General features: G+C 39.4%; 1 protein-coding gene across 7 annotated transcripts in view; it reads right to left on the bottom strand.

Moving 5' to 3' along the window:
* RALGAPA2 (Ral GTPase activating protein catalytic subunit alpha 2) overlaps positions 1-23324 on the bottom strand; it is a 325720-nt gene that overhangs the window by 222399 nt on the left and 79997 nt on the right. For all 7 annotated transcript variants that reach the window (XM_055373507.2, XM_055373512.2, XM_063702324.1 and 4 more), the window contains exons 10-14: positions 19765-19992; positions 10902-11069; positions 9715-9852; positions 6484-6632; positions 1734-1845 (exon numbers count right to left, since the gene is read on the bottom strand). In XM_055373507.2, coding sequence (XP_055229482.1) covers positions 1734-1845; positions 6484-6632; positions 9715-9852; positions 10902-11069; positions 19765-19992 — 795 coding nt within the window. The remainder of the gene's footprint in view (positions 1-1733; positions 1846-6483; positions 6633-9714; positions 9853-10901; positions 11070-19764; positions 19993-23324) is intronic.

The raw sequence follows: 23324 nt of genomic DNA on the forward strand, positions 1-23324 counted from the left end.
GTTTAATTCTGTGACAAGTTCTCTAATTCCAACACACAAAACAGATGCAGAGCCAGGCAATTGGTGGGAATAAGGCCCAAGCATCTGCCAGTGTGAGACTGGCTTCAGCTCATGTCCACTTGGCAGCCCAGGTCCAGGACGGGGAGCTCGAAAGGGTGCCAACAGTGAGACGCTTCGCTGAGAAAGCAAAGTGTGCAGTGTCCATATGCCCAGGCAGGCAGCAAAGCAGTGGTCAGTACCACCCTCCAGGCATCAGCAGAGCAAAGCTGGACACATGCAAAAGAAGGTTTAGGGCCACTTCACACATCCAATATACCAGGCAAGGCAATCAGAGTAAAAGCAATTATAATATTCAGGAGGCCAATTATTTCAATAGCCTCTCATACATTTTTTATCAAGCCAAGAGCATTGACTCATATTAAGTTATTCAAAATTCAGTTATCTTGTGTTACAATGGCAATATTTAGCTTTAAAGAAATAATTTCTCCTTTTGTCACTTTTACCTACATGTCCTACCCATATTCTAGATATGCTTTTAACATATATCCTCCAAAATCACCTTCAGGTCAACTGAGGAGGGAAGTTAATTTCTCCTCCCCACAACTATCACCTACGTAATTATCCAAAGTCAAGTCCATCCACTGTACTAATACCTTTATTTATGTAGAATGTAGCATTTTTCCAGAGCCCTTTCACACTGTTCACTTTCAGTAATGCTTCATAAACTCTAAGGTCCTCATAAATATTAGCAACATCACAGTAGGCTGCCATGCTCAGGACTCTCTGGCACATCTGTTCCCCAGGCAGCTCACCAGGTATCAGCCTGCTCTTGGTCTTCACCTGCTCACCACATGAGATGCAAGAAACACAGGCATCTCTTTGGCTCTCTGCTTGCACCAAAGACCGGCCCAGCCCTCCACCATATCCGGGACTTCACTTATCCTTGTCTCCCCAAGACCATCTTGTCCTCCCTCACTGGATCATCCCATTGGTGAGCAAACATACTTTAGTACCACCCACCTTAAACCTCGCCCACCATGTATGCCACTGACTTCAGCTAGCTCCCCTTTTCCTCTTCCTTTCCACATCAAGAACTCTGTAAAGCCTTAACTACACTTGCAACTTCCACTGCCCAGCTCTCATTTTCTCCTCCATCTACTCCAGGTGGGCCTCATCCCATAGAACATTCTCAACCAACTACATCTGTCAAAGCCCATGGTCAACTGGCTGCTCTCCTCCTACCCAATACTCATCCCCAGGCACCCAGGACACACACTCCGCTGGTTTTCCTCCTTGCTCACTGGCCACCCTTTCTCAGCATCTCTCCCATCACCTGTGGACATTGTCCTCTCTAGGTAAGCCCATCCTGTGGCTTTAAATACAATTGCCCAACACACTGATGGCTCTCAAATTTTTATCCCATTCCCATACTTTCGTTCACCCTTTACCTCTCCAAATCTACCTAGCCTTCCACCAAGGCCATCAGAGCTTCCTAATTCCTACCACCCTTGAGCAAATCAAAAGAGGAAGTAGGTAGCAGAGAGGGAGAAAAGCCTAAAAGCCCAGCACTAATTGTAAAGAACAGATCATAACCTTCAGGACAAAGCTAAGAAGAAAAATTTCTAGAAATTTAAATTTAATATTTTTCTTAAAATTCTCAATGATTAAAACTAGTTTGCTATAAAATCTGATTCACTTCTTTTATTTGCAGTGTTTTAATAAAAAAGACTTACCCTAAATAGTAACCCTGCCAAGCTCTGGGCAAACAAGTCCTTTATTTGTTTATCCTTTGGCTTCTGCATGACAGCTTCTGTTATCCTGAGTAGTATTTGCAACATCTGTTCCCTGGGCCACCCAAAATAAAAGCTCATATTAATAATCATGTCTCCAAAGCACTTTAATTTATAGGTACCAGAAATTCTCTTAAGAATTCAGCAACATTGATAATTATGTATTACTCGAAACTATTAAAGTCCAGATGCCAATTACATAATGAATACCATATTTTACCAAAATAAGCTCCCTTATGTTATAACAGTTTTAAAAACATGCCTCCCATGTCCACACAAACAGGCAGGATAAAACATCATTCCAGCCTGATTTTCTCCCCCTGCAAAAAGAGAGGCAAGATCGTCTTCTCCAACTGTGCCAGCAGCTTAAAGGTACTCAGTGAAAACCTACTGGAACATATGCAGCACTCTTTAATTTTGCTATCCACTGTTTTACTTAACCTGTAAGGTCTCCCTCTCATTGCAACAGGAGGTGAAGCTGACTTTCTGGCCTTTATTTTGGGGACACACACAGTCAGTATCTTGGTAAGGTGGAATGCCACAGTACTCTCACAGGCAGGAGGGGTTTGCATTACAGGACACTTACAGGCACAGTGCTCATGTCTGGAAGATCCTGACTCTGCACTACAGGGCACAACTGAGACAAATGCCATCACTGCAGCTCAGTTCCAGTGTGCCAGCATTTTTCATAGTCTCTCACAGAAGGTTTATGTAAAAGGACTCTGAAGACTATAAAATAGTGTAGAGACAACATAACACTGCTAATTACAATAATAAGTTCTTCGGAATAGCCAAAAGACATTTTTCTTTCTTACACCTAAGTTATATTGCTCATATCAGAGTATCTGCTCACTTTTTCTTTCCCTAGATTCTATGGGAACACAGAACACATCATCTTTCATATGTAAGAGAAGTGTATTTGTTCCTCGAGGGAAATCACTCTGGTTCCTTTCAGGTTTCACATGCTAACCATTCATCTAATCTTTACTACTTTCTCCTTGGCTTTACTGCTCTTTAGTAATAAAACTGAGAATAGGATAAAGTAATCAGATGAGATCTCTAAATCATAGTTCCCGTTTACTTTTCTCATATCTCTGCTTATCAAAACAGCATCTTCTCCTAACAATATATGATGCTGAACCTCATAAAATTCTTCACAGTAAAATCACCTGTGGGGATTTCCTGCCCTCTTTGTAGCTGGACCCATCTGATTTTGGTCCCCAGAGTCATCTGTTGTTATACATTCTCACTGCACTGCATGCTACTTGTCCATGTATTCCTATTCCCTGCCTACGGATTCTGGAAGCACAAAAGAGGAAGGGCTATCTTCTGGGCACACACGCATGAAGCAGGATGGTGACTTTGAAGAGAACTGGGAGAAGCAATGGCACAGTGCTGGGGGACAGCTTGTCGCTCATCACATTCAGGGTACCCAGGCCCCTGTCGCCAGGGCAGAGAAGGGCAGCACCTAGTATCACCACTGCCCATTCATGTTACATGATGCATAAGACAATGAAAAACAATCCCTTACACACAACTAGTTACAGATCCATCATGAGAATGTGATGAGAACAACAGACATCGTAAGTTTCAAGTAAAGCCTTGATCATGGCAACTGCTATCAAAAGCCACAAATGTGATCAAAACCATGACTGACAAAAACAGTTAATTTGATTTCTGAACCTATGAAAGCTTGGAAAGGCATGCAGAGTCTTCTGGAAGAAAACAAGGGTTGAAAAACTATGATTTGGAAAAATCTTTCCTTATAGTAGAAAGATTCACAACCTGCCAAAGCTGCCAGTTTTGACAACTGCTTGTTCCTTTCTATTTTGTGAAGCACTGACTCCACCAAGGAGAACTGCTCAAAGAGTGTAATAAACTTCTGTTGGAGCACATGGAATGAGGCATGTGTGCCATCCTTGGGTCCAACGCAGGAGTGAGGATTTTCCTACATTCTTCATTATTTACCTGATCTCTATCTCCTCATACAGGTGGTATTTCAACTCATTTACATACCAGTTATTCCCTATTTCAGGACCATTTCTTACAGTTTCCTGGCTACAGCCCTGGTCTCAGCCACCATCATCTATGGCACTGCACTGCATGTTCTCCAGCAGCCAGAGGGGCCTTTCAGAAGCATAAATTATATTATGTCACAATCTTGCAGACACACAGGGAGGTAGCTGGTGTCCTTCCTTTGGTCTGCAGGGCCCTGAGCAACCTGGCCCTGGCCTGCTCCCTGCCTCCTCCCCTCTCACGCTCCCTCTCACTCCATCCACTCCACCACATTGGCCACCATCTTGTCCTTCCTTAAACAAGCCACTTTTCTTTAACCTTTTCTCCCATCAGGGCTTTTGCATCTGCTGCTTTCTACCAGGAATGCCCTTCCCTTAGACCTCCCCAAGGCTCCCCCTTCCCTTCACTCAGGGCTCTGCTCAGAAAGGCCTTCTCTGACAGCTGACGGAAAAAACTCCCCGTCTGTCCATGCCAAGCAACACACACCCAATTCAGGACTCTTTCCCCTTTGCAACCTTCACTGTTCTCCGTACTTCGGAGTCTCTGAAATTGTTTTCTAGGTTTTTAATGCCTCTCAGTCCTATGAGGATGTAACCTCATGAGGGCGGGGACCTTGTCTACATAGTTCGCCACCATATTCTCACAGTAGAAGCTCGATAGTTATTTATTAGATAGAAGAAAAGGAGGTAAGGAGAGAGGGGAGAAGAAGGAGTGAAGAAGGAAAGGAGGGATGGGAGGCAAGGGATTATCTGGTACTTAAATACACAAGAAAATCCATTACAGAAACTGCTCACACTCTTTTCTATTGACCATTTTTCCGTTAACTATTTTCATCGATTTCTACAACTTTTCTTTTCTATACTTTCACCTAGGAATCTATGAATTAGTAAAAAACAGAACAGAATTGCTTAATTTTATTTCCTAGAATTTTCATCAAAATAAAAAGATTATCAAAAATATCAAAAAACTACTGACACAGTAGTATACAAAACTCAGGGAGTTTTCAAAGGAAAAAAACATTAAAAATGATGTTGATAAAACTATGGTATTCAGGAACAGATATTTCAGTTGAAAGCATATACCAGCATTTTTCATTACTGTCAATATTACTGACGTGGAATTTGTTTACATCATATTGTGCATCACTGTAATATTTCCAGTTTTAACAATTGTTTAACTTGGCAAATAGTGCTAAGTTTAGAAGTCTGGGAAAGATGACGTTGGAATCTACATCATAGTATCATTTTGATGCCTGTGGTTTCTGTACTTGTGAACTTTCTGCACACCAAGATTCTTGAGTCCACCCTTCCCTCATCTTTGAAGAACAAGAATTGGACTTCGTGGCCTGCAGTTCCTTTCCGATCAGACCTGCCTCATGTCCATGGTTTCCTACCAACTGCAGACACTTCCCAAAGCCCCTTTCCTGCTGATTCAAGGGCCTCCAGAATACAGGCATGGGCAGAGGACCCTTCTAGTTTCAGGTAGGAAAGGTGCCACTGGTCTGCAGGGCCTCCAAGGACTGATAACCAAGGCAGAAGATCACCTAGGGGGATGCTGACCACAGCTGGGCGGGCAGCTTGATTGCACAAGGGTGGCAGTGGAATGAGAGGGAACACACAAAGGACAGGCTTGAGGAACATTTTAAAGGCAGAAGCGAGAGGCTGATGACACATGAGGAGAAGAGGAAGAAATGGAAAGTGACTCTGAGGCTTTCTAGTCTGTTGCTGAGCATCACTGAAAATACCTCATCAGATGGAGTAACGTGAGGACTTTTTTTTTTTTTTTTTTTTTTCGAGACAAGAGTCTCACTCTGTCGCCCAGGCTGGAGTGCAGTGGCGCAATCTCACCACAACCTCCGCCTTCCAGGTTCAAGCGATTCTCCTGTCTCAGCCTCCCGAGTAGCTGGGATCACAGGCAAGTGCCGCCACACCTGGCTAATTTTTTGTATTTTTAGTAGGGATGGGGTTTCACCATGTTAGGCAGGTTGGTCTCGAACTCCTGACCTCAGATGATCCACCCACCTCGGCCTCCCAAAGTGCTGGGATTACAGACATGAGCTACCGCACCTGGCTGATAACTTTCAAATAAGAGAAGAGCAGGAAAAAAAGAGAAGAGCAGGAAAAAAAAATCTAATGCACTGTTTACCTGTAGGGACATTATAAATAAAAACATCAAACAAAAACAAAGATGAAAAGGAAAAAACGTAGTTTTAATGACAGGAACAGATTGTTGACTGCACTATGTATTTAGTCTCTGATAATTAATCATTTAAAATAATTGTTTTTCCAAAATGAATTTAAAACATCAAGTTAGAAGCAATAAAAATCAGTTGACAGCATTTCAGGGCAATTAACAAACTCTCCTGAGCTTATGGTGAGTATTATAAAACACCAGTTGCTGCTTTTCCACAAAACTATGTTTGATGAACGTTTAAAAGGAAAAATCCACTATTAAGTAAAATACTTATTGTTCAAGAACATTTTTAAAAAATATAATGAAAATAATTGATCTGTCAAAGTACTGGGTAACTACCTTCTTCATAATTCACAGAAACTGTTACAAAAGACATTTTGTTGTTAAGTTTGTAAAAACATTAAATAAATGCAAGCCTTAACATTTTAATTATGTTGAAAAACAGAAACATCTGTTTTACAATACTAATTTGATATAAACTTACCATGTCTTTTTATTCATTGTAAGCTCCATTATCATGCGCCTAAAAATAATCAAAACAGCTTTACAAGCATCAACTTGTTCTTTCAAGAGCACAGGAACTTCAGCACATGGTTCCAACAAAAAGACGTTTGCAGAGTTCGTCAAAAATACCTTAAAATCAACAATTTTACATTAGAAAATATAACTGAACATAAACATTTGAATAAATTTTGCTTAAAGATATTAATTTCACTCTACCAATGAAATCATTTTTCAGTTATTTCCAAAAGATTCTATTTCAATAAGGCAAGTGGTACCAACACATATTCAAAATTTTTTTTTGGTTCACCTTTTAGAATCACTTAAATACAGAGATACCTGAAAAGCCTTTCCCTAGGAGAAAAGAAAAAAATCACTATTACATATTAATTGCAACTACAGAAATTTTATGAGTCAGAAAAGCTTTTGAAGACTTTTCAGCAACCCCTCAACAAAAAAAGGAAAACAAGGGAAAAAAGTAGGATCGTTGCCTATGAGTGAGAAACTGTAGAGGGGAAATGGGAGGAGTAGAGGATAGATGGCCAGACAGTGGTCAGACAGAACTATGTGATTCTTATTGAGTCTCCCAGCACATGAACTCCTTGCTGACAGAAGCATGGACAGCACCACTCAACAGGGGTAAGAACCTCAAGGAGCTGTGATGTGTCCAGAAACAGACGAAGCCATCGACATCACACGCCTTCCAGGAGGCTATTTTTTTAAATATGAAAGATATATTATGCAGTAGCATACAAAATCTAAGTGAATTCTTAAGATTAGAAGCTGAGATTTCAAAAACAATTCAGATTATCAGCCAACTACTCTACCCTCTGCCTCAGACCTTTAGCATACAAGTTCACTGTTCTCTACTATCAGGGGTATCTCAGCAGAAAAATGTGAGAAGCACTGATCCAGGATATCATATACTATTACTGCTTTGAGTCACTACAGCAAAATAACGGTGTGTTACCATTTACACAGTTGACACCAGTGTCCCATCATCTGCAGATATTCCGAGTTGTCAATTTGGTATGAGGACGGACCTGCTCTATCTACCTAGAGGTATATTGCCTCTTAGGTCTCCTTTGTGTTCAATAACACAAACTCAAAGCATGACGGAGCTTCTCTAGCTCATTTATAAGTAAAATTTTTTAAAGTATTGTATCAAAATAAATGTACAATCTGACCAAATTAAAATTAACATCAAAAGTCAAGTGGATGAACTAAAATATTCACAGCCTTTAAAGTTATCTTAGGTAAGATTAAAACGTATTATGCCCCAATTTTCTAAGAAAAATCACTAAATAAGCACTATAATATAGTTGATGATGATGATAACTTCAGTCATGAAGAATTTACTGGCCTTCGAGTAAGAAAAACAAAAAACAAAGAGTTTTTTGATTACAGCAGTTTTAGTGGTTCTGTTTTTGAAAGCAGTATGCCACAGATGATATATTGCAACACAGATCCTTTTAATTCAATGTATTTGGCTTCTTGAATATGAATTAAAAACTTTTTACACATTCCCATGTAAGGAGTTTATATACTTTTACTTTTTACAAAACATCAAAGGTACTGCATGAGTATTTCTTATTAATGTGCTGGTATCAGTTAAGGTAAAAATAAACTAAATTAGTATGTCCAGAGTACATCTGTCAAAAGCAACTATAGAAAACTACTATCTCTTGAACATCTGAGACACAGTCGGAGAAAAGAAAGAAAATTACTGTCTTATCAAACCTCCATTTGGCTCCTTTTTTTTAATAAACAAAGTAAAGGACTAAGGTATTAGATATAAGAACAAAACCAACTATTTAAATCCAAAGTAAATCTTTTTTTTAACTGTAGCACTATATATAATAAAATAGAAATTGTTTTTTCTCAGTTCAGGCAAGGACAGTAAGTCCTCATTTAACGTCATCAATAGGTTGTTGGAAATGATGACTTCAAGCAAGATATAAAAAAATTTTTTTCTCATGAACATTATGATGAAATGATGTTGAATCAAACCATGTTACTCAAAGACCTGCTGTACTCATTTCATTTAAAGTTGCCATTTCCAAGAACCCACTGATGACATTAGTGAGGACCTACTGTAAATGTAACTTAACCTTTCAGAAAATAAAAAGCACTCTTTTGAACCAAGGGGATCACTGGCATCTGCAACCACCACAGGCTGTTGCTGGAGATCCCCTTAGCTAAAAGATGGGGCTACTGAGGCACAAAGGGCAAGGACTCCTGCAAGTGTTTCTCTGATGGGGAGGCAGGTCATACTTATGAGCAGCACCAAAAGTCTTTAAAGATGCACAAGTGAAATCATCTCAACTTTTTTAAGTTAACTTCAAAATTATGTGTAGGTTTTCAATGAAAAGTGAGAAAATTCATGAGTATGGTATATTAAACAGCTAATTCACTTGAAAAAAAAAGGATACCATGAAAATGAACCCTATCAAGAAACAGATGACAGAAAATTAGAAAAATGCATGTCATTCCCAGACTTTCCCCAGACTCCACACCTGGCCTCTACATGAGAGGCCTAAGTGACACACCTCCAAATGTGGATGAAGGGTGGCAGGCGAGGGGGCAGTGAGCAGGGAATGAGAGGCACCCTGTATTTTCACTTACTCTTCAAGCTACATGAGACCTGAGAGGAAATCTCCCAATTCCCATTTTTGAGGTAAAATCCTGAGCTCTGGGGAGGTTAAGCAATGATCCAAAGTTGCTCTTTCAAATGTTCCCAAATGGAGTCAGTTCTATTTCATATATTCATTCAAATCTAAAAACTACATCAGTCATTGTTCTTTGTAAACACAGCCAATTTTAAGAGGAATATTACTTATAAGATTTTATAATCACCAAGCTTGTCTTGCAAATTAGAGCCCAGATAACTAACTACTCATATGTGTTTGGAAGATAATTTAAAGATTTAAATATCAGTCATTTCATATTCACTATATAATAATCTCAAAAAGACTGTAACCAGTTCTTATGTCTTCTTTGACTAGAAAAAAATTTTTGTAAATTGTGGGTAGGAATTAGAAAGAAAACTCAGAATAAGAGTGTAATAGCTAATTAAACTGCTGTTTATTGTTTACTGACAGATGGCTACAAATACCACCATACTTTATATGACATTATCCCCAATAAACAAAAAGACAAAATGGCTCCAGCTGTAGGCGGTGGAGGGGTCTTCATGTCCTGGCCAGCCACATACCTGCAACAAAGCCTGGACGCCGGCTTTCACATTTGTATTTTCCTCCTCTGTCACACACCCTCTGCTCATTGCACTTGTGAAGGAGTACGTGCGTCCCCAACTGGAAGATCGTTTATGACCAGAACTTTCAGATGAGGCCTTCAGAAGATAATGATCCATTAACAGAGTGGAAGATGCACGTGTTTAACTTGTATTTAACTATAAATATAATTAAATATATTATATAAACTAAGTTATATTTAGTTGGCATATTTAATTCCTTAAATTCACCAGGATTCACATGAAAATAGGTTCTAGGAGGTAGAGAACTCCCCACTCAACTGTCAACACCTAAAATAGTGCTCAGCACTTAGTATGTGCTGAAAGAATGAGTTGTGTTTGTCCAATGACTGAGTGAGCATGGAATACAGACCTTTAAAATGAATGATAATTTGCTTACCTATTCTTTTAAATCTCATGGTAGTTATTAAAATGATTTCACCAATATTGAAAAATTAAAGTTATGGAACACAGATATTTTAAAGTGATATGCCTCTAGTGAGAAATTTAAAACATTTTAAATTAATTTCTTAATAGTATGACAGAAATATAAATGTCACTTAAGTTTCTTTTGTTTCAGGAAGATATTCCACTCTGTCATTTTGGATTTATCCAACCTATAGCTTTATCTAACATGGACAGTGGCCCCTCCAGGAGGCCAGCACTCAGCAAGGCTTAAAGGGGAGGGACACTGCTGTTTGGTTAGTCGTTTCACAGGGTAACACCCAGCTGCTTCTGGTACAGGCCACTGCACAAGAAAAGTCTACCCAAACATTCTCAATTTAGTTTCTCCAAAAGATATTTATTTAAACAAGTCAAGGAGAAGGCAGTGATTTTTTTTAGTCTCACAAACAGACATGTAAAATATGATGGCTTATTAAACAACTCTCCTGCAACAGTGACTAACAAAGATGCAACACGCAGACGGCCCTGGCTAGAGTTGCAGGAGATGACTGCCAAACTAGAATGGGAGTACAGAAGCTACTCTCTAAGGTAGATCCTCACAGAACTCAGCAACTCAGAAGCATCAGATGGGATAAAAAAGAGATCCACCTGCCTTTGTCCCATTGACAAGACTCTTGACTGAGCAAGTATACTTTACTAAAATATATTTACCCTCAACTCAAAAGACAAGTGAAAAAAATTACCTCCTTGCTATCAGTCTCGGAAAATCCTAATTTTTCAGCATCTTCTTGGGCAACATCTTTTCTATCTGGCTCCTCCATGAACACAGGTTTGTCCTGGAGAATCCACTTTCTGTACACTTGAACTACTTTTCTTGTTACAGCTATCTCACAGGAAGGCAACAAAAATGCCTGAAAGGAAAAGAGAAAACTCCCTTTAACTACAAACACACTCAGATCAGTATAGGGCAGCATCATGGACATTCCCAATGACCATCACCCATTTCACTTTTCTTTGGAACACACAGCTTATAAGTATACTACACAGAGCCACAAATCTTTGTGCACACCAAACTTACCAGCAGAAAGAAAGACATTCTCATAAGAGAGCCCTAAAAAATGGCAGTTAAAAATAACTTTTATAGGCCGGGCGTGGTGGCTCACGCCTGTAATCCTAACACTTTGGGAGGCCAAGGCAGGCGGATCATGAGGTCAGGAGTTCAGGACCAGCCTGGCCAACATGGTGAAACCCCATCTCTACTAAAAATACAAAAATTAGCTGGGCGTGGTGGCGTGTGCCTGTAATCCCAGCTACTCAGGAGGCTGAGGCAAGAGAATCACTTGAACCCGGGAGGTGGAGGTTGCAGTGAGTCAAGGTCGCACCACTGCACTCCAGCCTGGGCAACAGAGCGAGACTCAGTCTCCAAAAAAAACAAAAGGAAGAATGAAAAAAATAACTTTTATATTCTGAATAATTTGTCTATAAAAATAACCAAATCAAATCATATCTATAGAAATATTTTAATTGGCTACAAAACACAATTATAATGCACAACCTGGACCTTTTCCCAACAAATCAGAAATAGGTTAGAAGGGACATGCTGGTACAGCCAGTGGCAACCAGTCGTGCCCACCGCTTCTCAGCTCCATGTTCACTGATGTCATGGTGTTGGCCTGAATCAGCCATGGTGGGAGTGGTTCTACTACAGAAGTCAGCATCTGTTACAAATCAGGACTTTGTTTCCTTTTTTTTTTTTTTCCTTTTCTTTGCTTTTGTCCTTCTTCCTTTCCCTTCCTTCCTTCCTTTTTTGTTATTATTATTTTTTTGATATCATATATATCAGGTTTCTAATATATCAGGTTACTAGTGAGTTCAGCTATCAATGTTAACAAGAGCCTCTGGCAAAGTTGTAGCATTGCGCATATTTATAAGAACTTTTTAACATTAAGGAATTCCCTTATACATCGCCATACAACAATTTTGATTTAATGTGAGAAGATTCCAATAATGTTAAACAATTTAAAGGAGAAATGCATTTGCTTTTCGCTTATCAGTTTTAAGGACTATTTCTATATTTGAGGGGAACAAGAGGGAGAGGTTCCCCATACTCAGATGCTTGAATGTCACAGATGAGGATACCGAGGCTTACAGCACCAGAGATATTCTTCCAAGGTTACAAAGTTAGCCACAAATCCAGGTCTTGGTCTCAAGTTGCTGGCACTTGTTTTAATACTGCCCTTAAGGTTCACGCCACAGGATCCAGTTACAGGCAGAACTCACTTTAACAAAGGTTCATGCAATATATCAATATCGAGATCACTGTGGTATCAAAAGCCAAAGTAATGGGATTTAAAAATGAAGTAACTCAAAAACTCAGTGTATATGAGTTGGACAGAATGGACATAGCTGAAGAGAAAACTGGAAGAAAAATCAGAAGAAAATATCTAGAATGAACTATGAAGAGATAAAAGAATGGATAAATCAGAAGAGAGGATAAGAAAGAGAAAATACAATGAATAGGTTATCCAATGTATGACTGGAGATGCAGAAAAAAAAAGGAAAAGAAAAGATGGGGGAAAGAAACAATATTTGAGGAAAGAGTGGCTGAGAATTTAGCCAAAATGGGTGAAATATATCAATCCCTAGATTTAAGAATCACAAAGAAAAACAAGGATAAATGTGAAGTATATTACAGGTAAAACAGCTGAAAACCAAAGATAATCAGAAAAATCTTAAAAGCAGCCAGAAGAAAAAAGATGTATTTCCTCCAAAGGAGCAACCACGTGACTTTCTATGACTTCTCAAATAAATAATGGAAGCCAAGAAACAATGCAACAAAAGATTCATGTGCAGAGGGCTGCCAATTTAGAATTTGACACCCAGAAATAAAACACTTCTAAAATGAAAGCAAAATACAGACATTTTCAGATGAGAAAATTTGCTACCAGGAGACCTGAGCTAAGGGAAATATTAAAACTTATCCTTTAGATAGAAGGGAAATTTTCCCTGATCAGAGATTTGGGAAGCAATAAAATGCAATAAAAAGAGAATGTGGATAAGTCTAAATGAATAAAACATATATATGAAAATATATATGAATAAAAAGAATAAAACTGGATGAAACAAACCTTACAGTGGTTCTGAAAGGGATAATATCTACATATTACATATTCATAATAATAACAATGGCATATAAACTGAGGAGCTAACATGTGTACTGAGGGTAAAAGTTGAAATTAATGCTAGCATTTATGTTAGGAATGCATGTGTTAACTATTAAAGTAACTACAAATGACCGTAAAACTAATTTAATTTGAGAAGAAAAATGGGATATTAAAAACAATGAGCTTGAAGGTCCAATACAACTAGAAAGTAAGAAGACAGCAGACTAAAACCTAACAGCAGTTGCTATGTTAAATGTAATGAATAATGATCCAATCAAAAGACAAAGATTGTAAGATTTAATTTAAAAATCTGTTTAAAAGACTTCGCTGCAATTTATAAGAAGACATCCAAAACATATGGACGGGGGAGGCTGAAAGTAAAGAGTTAGCGAAAGATGTACCATACAAACACTAGCCAAAAGAAAACTGGTAGAGTTATATCAAAAATAGACAAGATAGACTTTGCGCCCCTCCTCCGGAAAACCAGAGATGAAGACAGAAACTTCTTAATGACAGCATTCAATTCAAAGGAATATAAACTAATTCTAAGTCTGTACTGCAACTAATAATTTTGCCAAAAATAGAGCAAAAACTGATAGGCTTTCAAAAAAAAAAAAACAAATCCACAATCAGAGTAGGATACTCTTCCAAAAGTGGTAGAACACTAAGCAAAAAAATAATGCAGCCAGGGGAGATGGGAACCTTCTCACCAGATCCTCCAGGTCTCAACCTCTCACAGCTCTCACCTCTCTGTCTCTCTGAGGTGCATTCAGGATAATTTCTTCAGATTTGTCATCCAGCTCATTCTCTCCTTAGCTGCATCTAATCTACAATTACACTTATCCATTTAGGTTTTCTTTTAATATTCCAGTTATTACATGTCGTTTTAATATCTGGAAGTTCTATTTTCTTCCTAATCTGCATTCGTCATCTATTTTGGTGTCTTTTATTTCTTTATTTCTTTAAATATGTTAAACCTATTTACCCTAAAGTCTCAAATTATACAACTGAAGTCCTTGTGAGATTGTCCTGTTTCTTCTGATTTTTATGTCTAGAAAAGTTTTGACTCACAAATTCCCAAGGGGAAAAAAATGACCCAAGATCATTATACCCAGCTAAGCTGCTCTTTACACATAAAGGAAAAAGACGCTGGACGCGGTAGCTCAGGCCTGTGATCCTAGCAATTTGGAACACTGAGGCGGGTGGATCACCTGAGGTCAGGAGTTCGAGACCAGCTTGGCCAACATGACGAAACCCTGTATCTACTAAAAATACAAAAATTAGCTGGGTGTGGTGACGCATGCCTGTAATCCCAGCTATTTGGGAGGCTGAGGAAGAAGAATCACTTGAAACCAGGAGGTGGAGGTTGCAATGAGCCAAGATCGCACCACTGCACTCCAGCCTGTGTAATGGGAGCGAGACTCCATCTCCAAAAAAAAAAAAAAAGAAAGGCAAAAGAAAAACCTTACCCATCATAAAAGGACTTAAGGCATAAGCATTCCAGGACATCTTCCTGAAAACACTCAATGACAAAACAAGGCCAAGCAAGAAAAGTTAAGTATTTTAGAACTATGGAACGGGATGAATTAATCTGTGTAAATACAGAATCAAGACTAAACAACTCTGTACATTAGGATTCTGAAATCAACTGCCAATGATGGTATATTTATAATATAAATGTACAATAAGATGAAATTAGTAACTAGAGGTGGCTAAAGAAAATACATGGCTGCTAATTTATTCATATTTCATAGCAGGAAACCCATAGTGCTATCTAAAATTACCATGTGTAGTTCAAAAGTGATTCCAACACCTCAACGTTATGATAATTTTTTTTTAGTTTAGACAAATCTTTCAGCAATTAATACTTCTTATGGTAAAGAAATATTCATTGGATTTTAAACAATTCCTTCACTTTTCCTTTACTGTCTTTTCTTCTGTTAAATTCAAGTAAAATTCAGAATCTTCATTAATTAAGAATGAATGAATGAAGAATTAAGGATTCCATTGTCATAGTTACTCCGTCAGTCCCCATCCCCACCCCAGGCACTTTTCCATACCTCCCCTTGTGCCCGCCTTAATCTCAACTGACGTCTGTCTGGTTCCACCTTCACCTGTCTCTGCCCATGCCTCCCCCCCTCTTGCTTTTCTGCCTGCCTGCCTATTTCTGTCTGCCTATTGGTCTACACCTGCTTGCTTATTTCCATCTCTGCCAGCTGGCCTATCTGCACCCACCTGTTTGTTCTTCTACACCTGCCTGCCAGTTTGCTGATGTCTATCAGTTCACCTGTACCCCCCCGTCTCTCTACCAGCCTGCTTTCTGTCTGTTTATAATCCTTTCTTACCCATCTCCTCTCTGCTGGTGTCTCATCTATGTAGCTAGCCAGGCCCCAGCCATATATACACATATAGAAAGACCAGACTTTCTTCTAACATTAATGGTGGTGTTTCGAGGGATTTGCTTTTGCTTTCTCCTCTATAATTACATATACAGAGAGACTTTGTTTATCTAATGAACATACATTTTTTAATAAAAATAAAGCTGTTTAAAATAAAACTAACCAATAAAACAACCTAATGAACAAACATCCTTTAGAGCAGTGCTTCAAACTTTTCAGATCATAGCCTAAGTAAGACACGTTACCAAAGGATATATGCATTTGTATATATAGTATTGTACACACATAAATAAATTAGAAGTTTCACAAAGAAATAGTAATCCTTACAACTTGAACTACACTGTGAAATATTTGTTCTATTCTATTTTATTCTGTTTCATTGTTTAAAAAAAATACTAGTTTTGACTCACTAAGTTGGTTTCATGACCTACGAATAGGTCACAACAGGTAGTCTGAAAAATGCCAATGAGAAGACGAGTTTACAGTGAAGTGACCCAGTGACCAGGACTGCCTACACGAAGCATTGTACCACTGCCTGGCCTTCCTGCTAGGGATGGCAGCAGATGAGGGCTACCCTGAGCCTTGTCCTACTTCAGTTACTGTCTATTTCCACCACCCACATTCAACTCACTGAACTACCCAGTCCAAGGTGACCCACACCAGGTGGTTCTTTAGCCTCTGCCATGAGCCTCTCTGCCCCAATAGCTCACCAGCATTTATTCCCAAGTCACTCATGGACATCTGATCTACCATCTCACACTGTTCTCTGCAGCATACAGACACACCTTATCTCTCCACTGAGAATGTGCACTTCTTGAACATCCATTTTAAACTATAATAACCCTTAGGCTTAAACATCTGTGAATCTTAATTTAAAGTTGAAAAAACATAGTTATTTTGAAAGAAGTCCCATTTTGTTTTCCATAAAAGAGAAATTCATCATTGACCAACAGAGCAATAAAATGCAATCGTAAAACCCATTCCTCTTTTCCCAAATGTTTCTATTTCAGTATTTTAACAACACATAATACTTAGATTTTAAACTTCACATATACAGTTACTCTTTCAAATTAGATCTGGTTAAGAAAAATTATAAAATGTAAATGTTTTAAGCTTCATGACACTAAGATGTCTCATAACTTCAGTCATATATAGTCTATAGTCACCTCAATGATCAAAACTACTTCAAAATTGAATTTAGATTGGGTTTAATATTTAGACTGAATTTAGAATTTAGAGCACACTATTGCCAGGGGTAGGATGCCAATAACAGATACAGTCAGAATTATTTGTATGATAAATTAACAATTACACAATAAAGGTAAAACCACAACAATATAGCATTTATCTGTTATCTAAGATCTAAAAGCCTTGCTAATGTCATCTTATCTGATATGAAGTATATTTTCATTCAAGCATTTAAAAATGTTGCTATAGATCAGAGTCAGCAAACCATCCAGCCTGCTGCCTATTTTTGTAAATAAAATTTTTCTAGAACGCAGCCATCCTCACTTGTTACATGTATCTCTGGCTGCTTTCTTGCTACCATAGCAGAGTTTAGCCCCTGTGACAGAGACGTACGATCCATGAGGCCTAAAATATTTACCAGTTGGCCTTTTACTTAAAAAGTGTGCTGACCCCTGCTATAGATGATACACTCCAGGACCTTGACTATTTCAAATCAATAGTTGCTATGGACCTTTCACATGTACAACAGGAGCATGAATATGACAACATTAATGTAGGGAATGGGGTAGATTTTAAAATCGTGGACTATTAGGATAAAAAGAAAAGTTGTGGCAGTATGATGTGTGCAGTACTACCTAGCAAGGGATGACACAGAAGGATGGGAGCTCCAAGGAGAGGGCTGCTAACCACAGTCAAAGAAAATGGAGAGGAAAGGAGTGAGCAAAACTCCTGTGTGACTTGTCCAGTGACTGTCATAGGAGGAGAGGGAGATGGGCAACCTAGGAGCATTAAAATTAAGATGCAAACATGAATACAGGTCCCTTTGAAGAAGCAGTCAAGTCAGGAGAAGAAGTTGATATTAGGGGAAAAAATCAGCCCGGCTTTGGTCTTGTTATCATTAAGATACTACAGGAACATCAGATTGGATGGCACATGGGCATTTTAAAAGGCAAGTGTAGGAGGCACCCAGTGCCACCTTGTCTACATTGTTCAGTGACAATGTAGACACTGAGAGTCTACACCTGGTTTACCCAGTCATTCTGCCTGATTTTGGCCATGTGATAAGTTAGGTCTAAAAGCCCTCTCAGTAAACTTGTGCCCTGTCTTCCCTGAGACAGACATCTCACTCTCATGTTGGTGAATCATGATCCCGAGAGGGCACACTTTCTGTGCAGCAGAGGGAGGGCCCTTGAAGCTGTGCTCAGGTGTAACCGGCCTCTGTAGCATTGCATTATGCTTTCCGGCTCCTGGTGTGGTATATCCTCTGCTAGTAACAAATCTTTCATGAGTATAAAAAATTTGTTTAATGAAATTAATGTTTTTATTTACAAGTGAGGTCCAGACAAAAGGCTTGACTGGGAGTCATATGCCACAGTGGTTGCTGGCACTGGACAGGCAATAAAGGCCCCCAAGGAGGCAAGTGTAGAATTACAGCAGAGACTTGAGCCCTGAATCTTGGTTAACACCTGTAATTTGGGGTGAAACAAAAAGAGGGGCCAAGACATGAAACAGAGAAGACACAGAGAGTGAGAAGAACCAAGGCAGTGCCGGGCCACAGAACCAGAAAGAAATATTTTATAAGTGGAATGTTAATTGCAGACTAAACGAACATTTTCTTAAGTAAAATTTTTTCTTCATTAAAATGAAAATATGGTAAAATCTCTACACTGCTATAGATTAGGTTGTGACTTTGTTTTTGGTTGATTTTTTGTAATGAAAGTCCCAGAAGTGAGAGGGCCAAACATTCACTATCTCATAAACTTGCCTCACCATAAGAAGTTCTCTGTGGTGCATTCCCGTCATTCATATGTCCAAGACTCTTCTTCTCCTCCTCACCTACAACTGGACTCTGCCATTCAAGGGCTTAACCTACTTTTCAGGTCTATGGACAAAACAACTATTCCACCTCATATACACATACCCTCAAATAGGCCACATTCCCTGTTTTCAAGAGCACCAGTACCTAGAGTCAAGTGGCACTGGCCACACGCCACACTCCAGACCTGTGGGAGCTCTGTTTGCTGTGTTGAAGGCTAGCGCTGAGTTTCTCCACAGCAGCACTACTGACACATTGAGCCAGATAGTTCTTTGTCATGGTAGGGGTGGGGGCCATTCTGGGCATTACAGGATATTTAACAACATCCCTGGCTGCGACCCGCTAAGATGCCAGTAGCACCCCCTCCCCAGTTGTGATGACCAAAACTGTTTCCAGACATTGCTAATGTCCCCTAGGGAGTAGCATCAACCCCAGTTGCAAACCTCTCACGTCACTCATGGCCACTAACCGTAGCCTGGGCTTCTGACCTCTTCTGTCTCCTTCCTTTGCTCACACCTCTTTTCTTGTCTTGGCCTCTGCTCCTTTCTTTCCTTTTATTCCCCTTGCCACCTACCTTTTTCTCTTGTGCCATAAATAATTCTATCATATTGTGAGTGCCACACGCCTCTGCAGAGTTTTTGCAGAAACCTCCAGCTCCTCAGAGAGCTCCGTGAGGCTCTGGGAAGAAGATTGGACTCTTCTTTGCTATGCTCATTTGTTGCTGGGTACTCAGGAATGGCTTTCTTCCCACCTAACTCTGGGTTTACTTTGTTATAAAAACATGAAAGTATTTGTCTCATGATTTTGCTCAAATATAGAATTTTCCCTCCTTGTGTAAATATTTTTCAACAACAAAATTTAAAAATCACAACAATCCTCACAAATTAAAAGATTAGAGGGATCGTTCTTTATTATTCAGTTCTGTAACATAACCCAACTCAACAATTCTATTTGTTGGCGTGTTACAAGTAAAAGAACATGAAACAAAATCATTTCCATTTCAAGAACTTGTAACACACACACACACACACACACTAACCTGGTGAAATACTTCATTCACGAAGTTGACATAACCTCGTGTTGACAAGAGAATCCGCTGTACCATTTCATACACCATTCGGTGCTCTTCTTCAATGCTACAGAGGCTGGAGTTGCTGAGTCTTCGGTCCGACAAGGTGCTGCTGTTAGAATGGCTTTTGTCCTGCTCTGTGGGCCCACCACCATCCAGCTCAGGCGCTCTCTCCTGCACAGCACCACCACCAACAGTCTGGAAGAAAGTCAGCACACTTCTCAATGATGCTCACCCCCACTCAAGAACACCTGGCAAAACTTCAGTCTTGCCTTGTTTTAAGTAACTCTGGTTACCATCAACATGCACAGGGTACAGCAAACCAAAACCAGCTTGAAGCACGACAGGCTCCAGAGCCTGTACTTACCAATTTTCTAACTAACCAACAAATCCCTCCCAACTCAGCTATTTTAAGAGGAAAACTACTAAGCTATTTCAGAAAGAAGGGCTGTGAAATTTTCCCAATCTAAAAGGTTTAATTTGCATTGTAAAACCACAGAATAAATTAATGTGTAAAAACATTTGTATTATCATCACATCAGGTCTCTACACTTTAGCATTTGCTCCTATGGTCACAGAGATTGGAATATTCAGGGGACTTCTTGCAGCAACAATGCTAGGAGGCATCATTTGATTCATATGACTAAGCGGCAGCTTGACAGTGGAGTGTGAGGATCTTTAAAGGGTATTTTATCAGAAGAATGCTGATCTGAGCTTTATCCTCAGAATCTTAGGTCAAACATAAATAAATATTCACAAAATTTTAAACATTTCAAAGACCTTAGGCGTCCAAAGAAATGAAGTAATTCATGCAATCACTCACAAAGCTTAACACTGATTTCTGCTCTCGTATCCACATAGAATTAAAGGTTTACTCCAAACAAAATATACATATAATTTTGCTTCATCTTTGCAAACTCCATTATTACTTTTAAGTGTCAAAAATATATAGCCCAAATACAACTAAAATTTACCCACTGTGAGTATTTTTTACAAGAAGAGACAAGATATGAATAGTACAAAACAGTAATTTCAGTAACTACCAAGGACAGTTTGAAAACAAAACAGATATCCAATAGTAATCTCTAGAGAAAATTAATGGATTATACTTGTAATAATTTTTCTCTTCATGCCTTAGTTACTAAGCCTGTGTGGCTTATGAAAGGCACTGTCGCACTGTGAGATGTGCTCACCTATGGAAATTATTTTATCTTTTTTACAGATCCACTATCTTCCACAGGAAAATAAAACTTTATTCATTTTATTCTTTTTCTATCTGAAGCTTCAGCAGGAATGACTCAAGGATGAGTATGGTACAGAAAGAAGAGGCCCAAACTAAGTCTCAAAAACTTGCTTCTCCACATTCCTAACTGTAAGGCAACCCACTTGGATTTCACATATACACACGCATATATGTTAATCTGTAGGACACAGAGGCTAGATTAGGTCTAAAGTCTCTTATGGCTCAATAACCTGTGACTTTTTGACCCATAACTTCCATTTTCCCCACAAACTAAAAAAGAAAAAAAACAATATGCACATAGGTAGCAAATTAAAGATGACCACAAATTCTTTAACACTCTTTCCACAGAGACGTGAGGCCCATGTCCCCTCCCTTTCATCTACATGGACTGTATGATTGCTTTAGCCAGTAGAATAGAGTGGAAGAGACCTAGCCAGTATCAGACCCAGGCCCAAGAGGCTGACAGTTAACAATTCCCATCTCTTGAAACATTTCACTCTTGGAGCCCTGAGTAGGCATATGAGAAGTTCAACTACCTTATTAGCCAGAAAACAGAACAAGAAGTCTCATATGAGCCCAGCTTTCCTTTCCAACTGCCCTCATCAAGTAGCAGGCATGTGAACGAATCATCTTGGACCTTGCAGACCAACCAGCGCTGGTGGGCTGAATAATGACTTCCCCAAGGATGTCCTAATCCCCAGAATCTGCGAATGTGTTACCTTCCAGGGCAAAAGAGACATAACAGATGTGATTAAGTTAAGGATGTTGGGATAGAAAAATTATTTTGGATTATCCAAATGGTCCCAATATAATCCAAGGGTCCTTATAAGAGGGTGGCAGGAGGATAAGAGACAAAGAAGGCTAAGTGATGATGGAAACTGGGAGAAAAGATGGTGTGATGCAGGGCCACAGCCAAGGAATACAGGTGGCTTCTAGAAGCTGGACATGCCAAGAACACAGGATTCTCCCCTAGAACCTCGAGAAGGAACACAGATCTGCCAATAACTTGATTTTGGATTTCTGACTTTCAGAACTGTAAGATAATAAATTTGTACTGTTTCAAGACATTAAGTTTATGAGAATCTGCAATAGTGGCAGTAAGAAACTAATACAACAACTTACTGTGAGGTATAGTGGCAGTCTCTAGAATGGTAGTGGCCATTTCTAGGGACAGTCATTTGCAGGGTATGATGGCACAGAAGGTACAAATGGCTGTCAGCTCAGCACTCTTCCTCCCTCCCTACCAGAACCTCAGTCCCCTGTGTGCCTCCTCCCATGCACCTCAACTGACTTGCAGGAAGCTGACCCCATCCACAGTACTAGGGACCAATCTGTTTTGTGGAGGCCAATCATGACATCTCCTGGCCCATTCACACACCCAGCTTTTTTTTTTTTTTGAGACAGAGTCTCGCTCAGTTGCCCAGGCTGGAGTGCAGTGGCTCGATCTCCGCTCACTGCAAGCTCCGCCTCCTGGGTTCACGCCTTTCTCCTGCCTCAGCCTCCTGAGTAGCTGGGACTACAGGCACCCGCCACCACGCCCAGCTAATTTTTTTGTATTTTTTTCAGTACAGACGGGGTTTCACCGTGTTAGCCAGGACGGTCTCGATCTCCTGACCTCGTGATCTGCCCGCCTCGGCCTCCCAAAGTGCTGGGATTACAGGTGTGAGCCACTGTGCCCGGCCCCTAATTGATTCCAAAGTTCCAACCTTTAAGATGTTAAAAAAGCTAGATAGTAAAAGTAGATGACTCACAACTGTGAAGAGTCAAGTAAAAGAAAAAATCAGAACCTGAAAGCAGTGGTTAATTTGCTGTTCTTTCTACTTCTCATCATCCAGATGTACTTTTCAAGAATGAGCTACTTATTTTCAATAAATACAGGTGATGGTTTTCTGATCTTTTTAAACCAGAGAGAAAAGGTTACACCCCTTAATTAAGACTTTTTTGAACTGAGTGACAATCACTTAAGATGTGATGTAAATTTGCCAAAGAGCATGACTGAGTTTCCTACACATAATTTCATACAGATTTTTGTCTGCCTGATAAATGAATAAAGGTATCTCATCATGGTTCAGAACTAACTGCATTTCTCTGACTGCCGGTGAAATCAGGGGTCCCTGTAGTCTACCTTCTATGAGCTGCCCTTTCATCTCCTTAGTCCATTTTTCAGTGGGGTTGTTTGTCTTCTTACCAGTCCGTGGGTACTCTTTACATAGCAGAGATATTAACTCTTTTAACAGTCACAATGTTACTTCATAGTCTATTGATTGGATTTGGCCTTCTGTAGTCT

This window comes from Gorilla gorilla, chromosome 21 (genome assembly GCF_029281585.2).
Source record: "Gorilla gorilla gorilla isolate KB3781 chromosome 21, NHGRI_mGorGor1-v2.1_pri, whole genome shotgun sequence".
In the NCBI taxonomy this organism is placed as follows: Eukaryota; Metazoa; Chordata; class Mammalia; order Primates; family Hominidae; genus Gorilla; species Gorilla gorilla.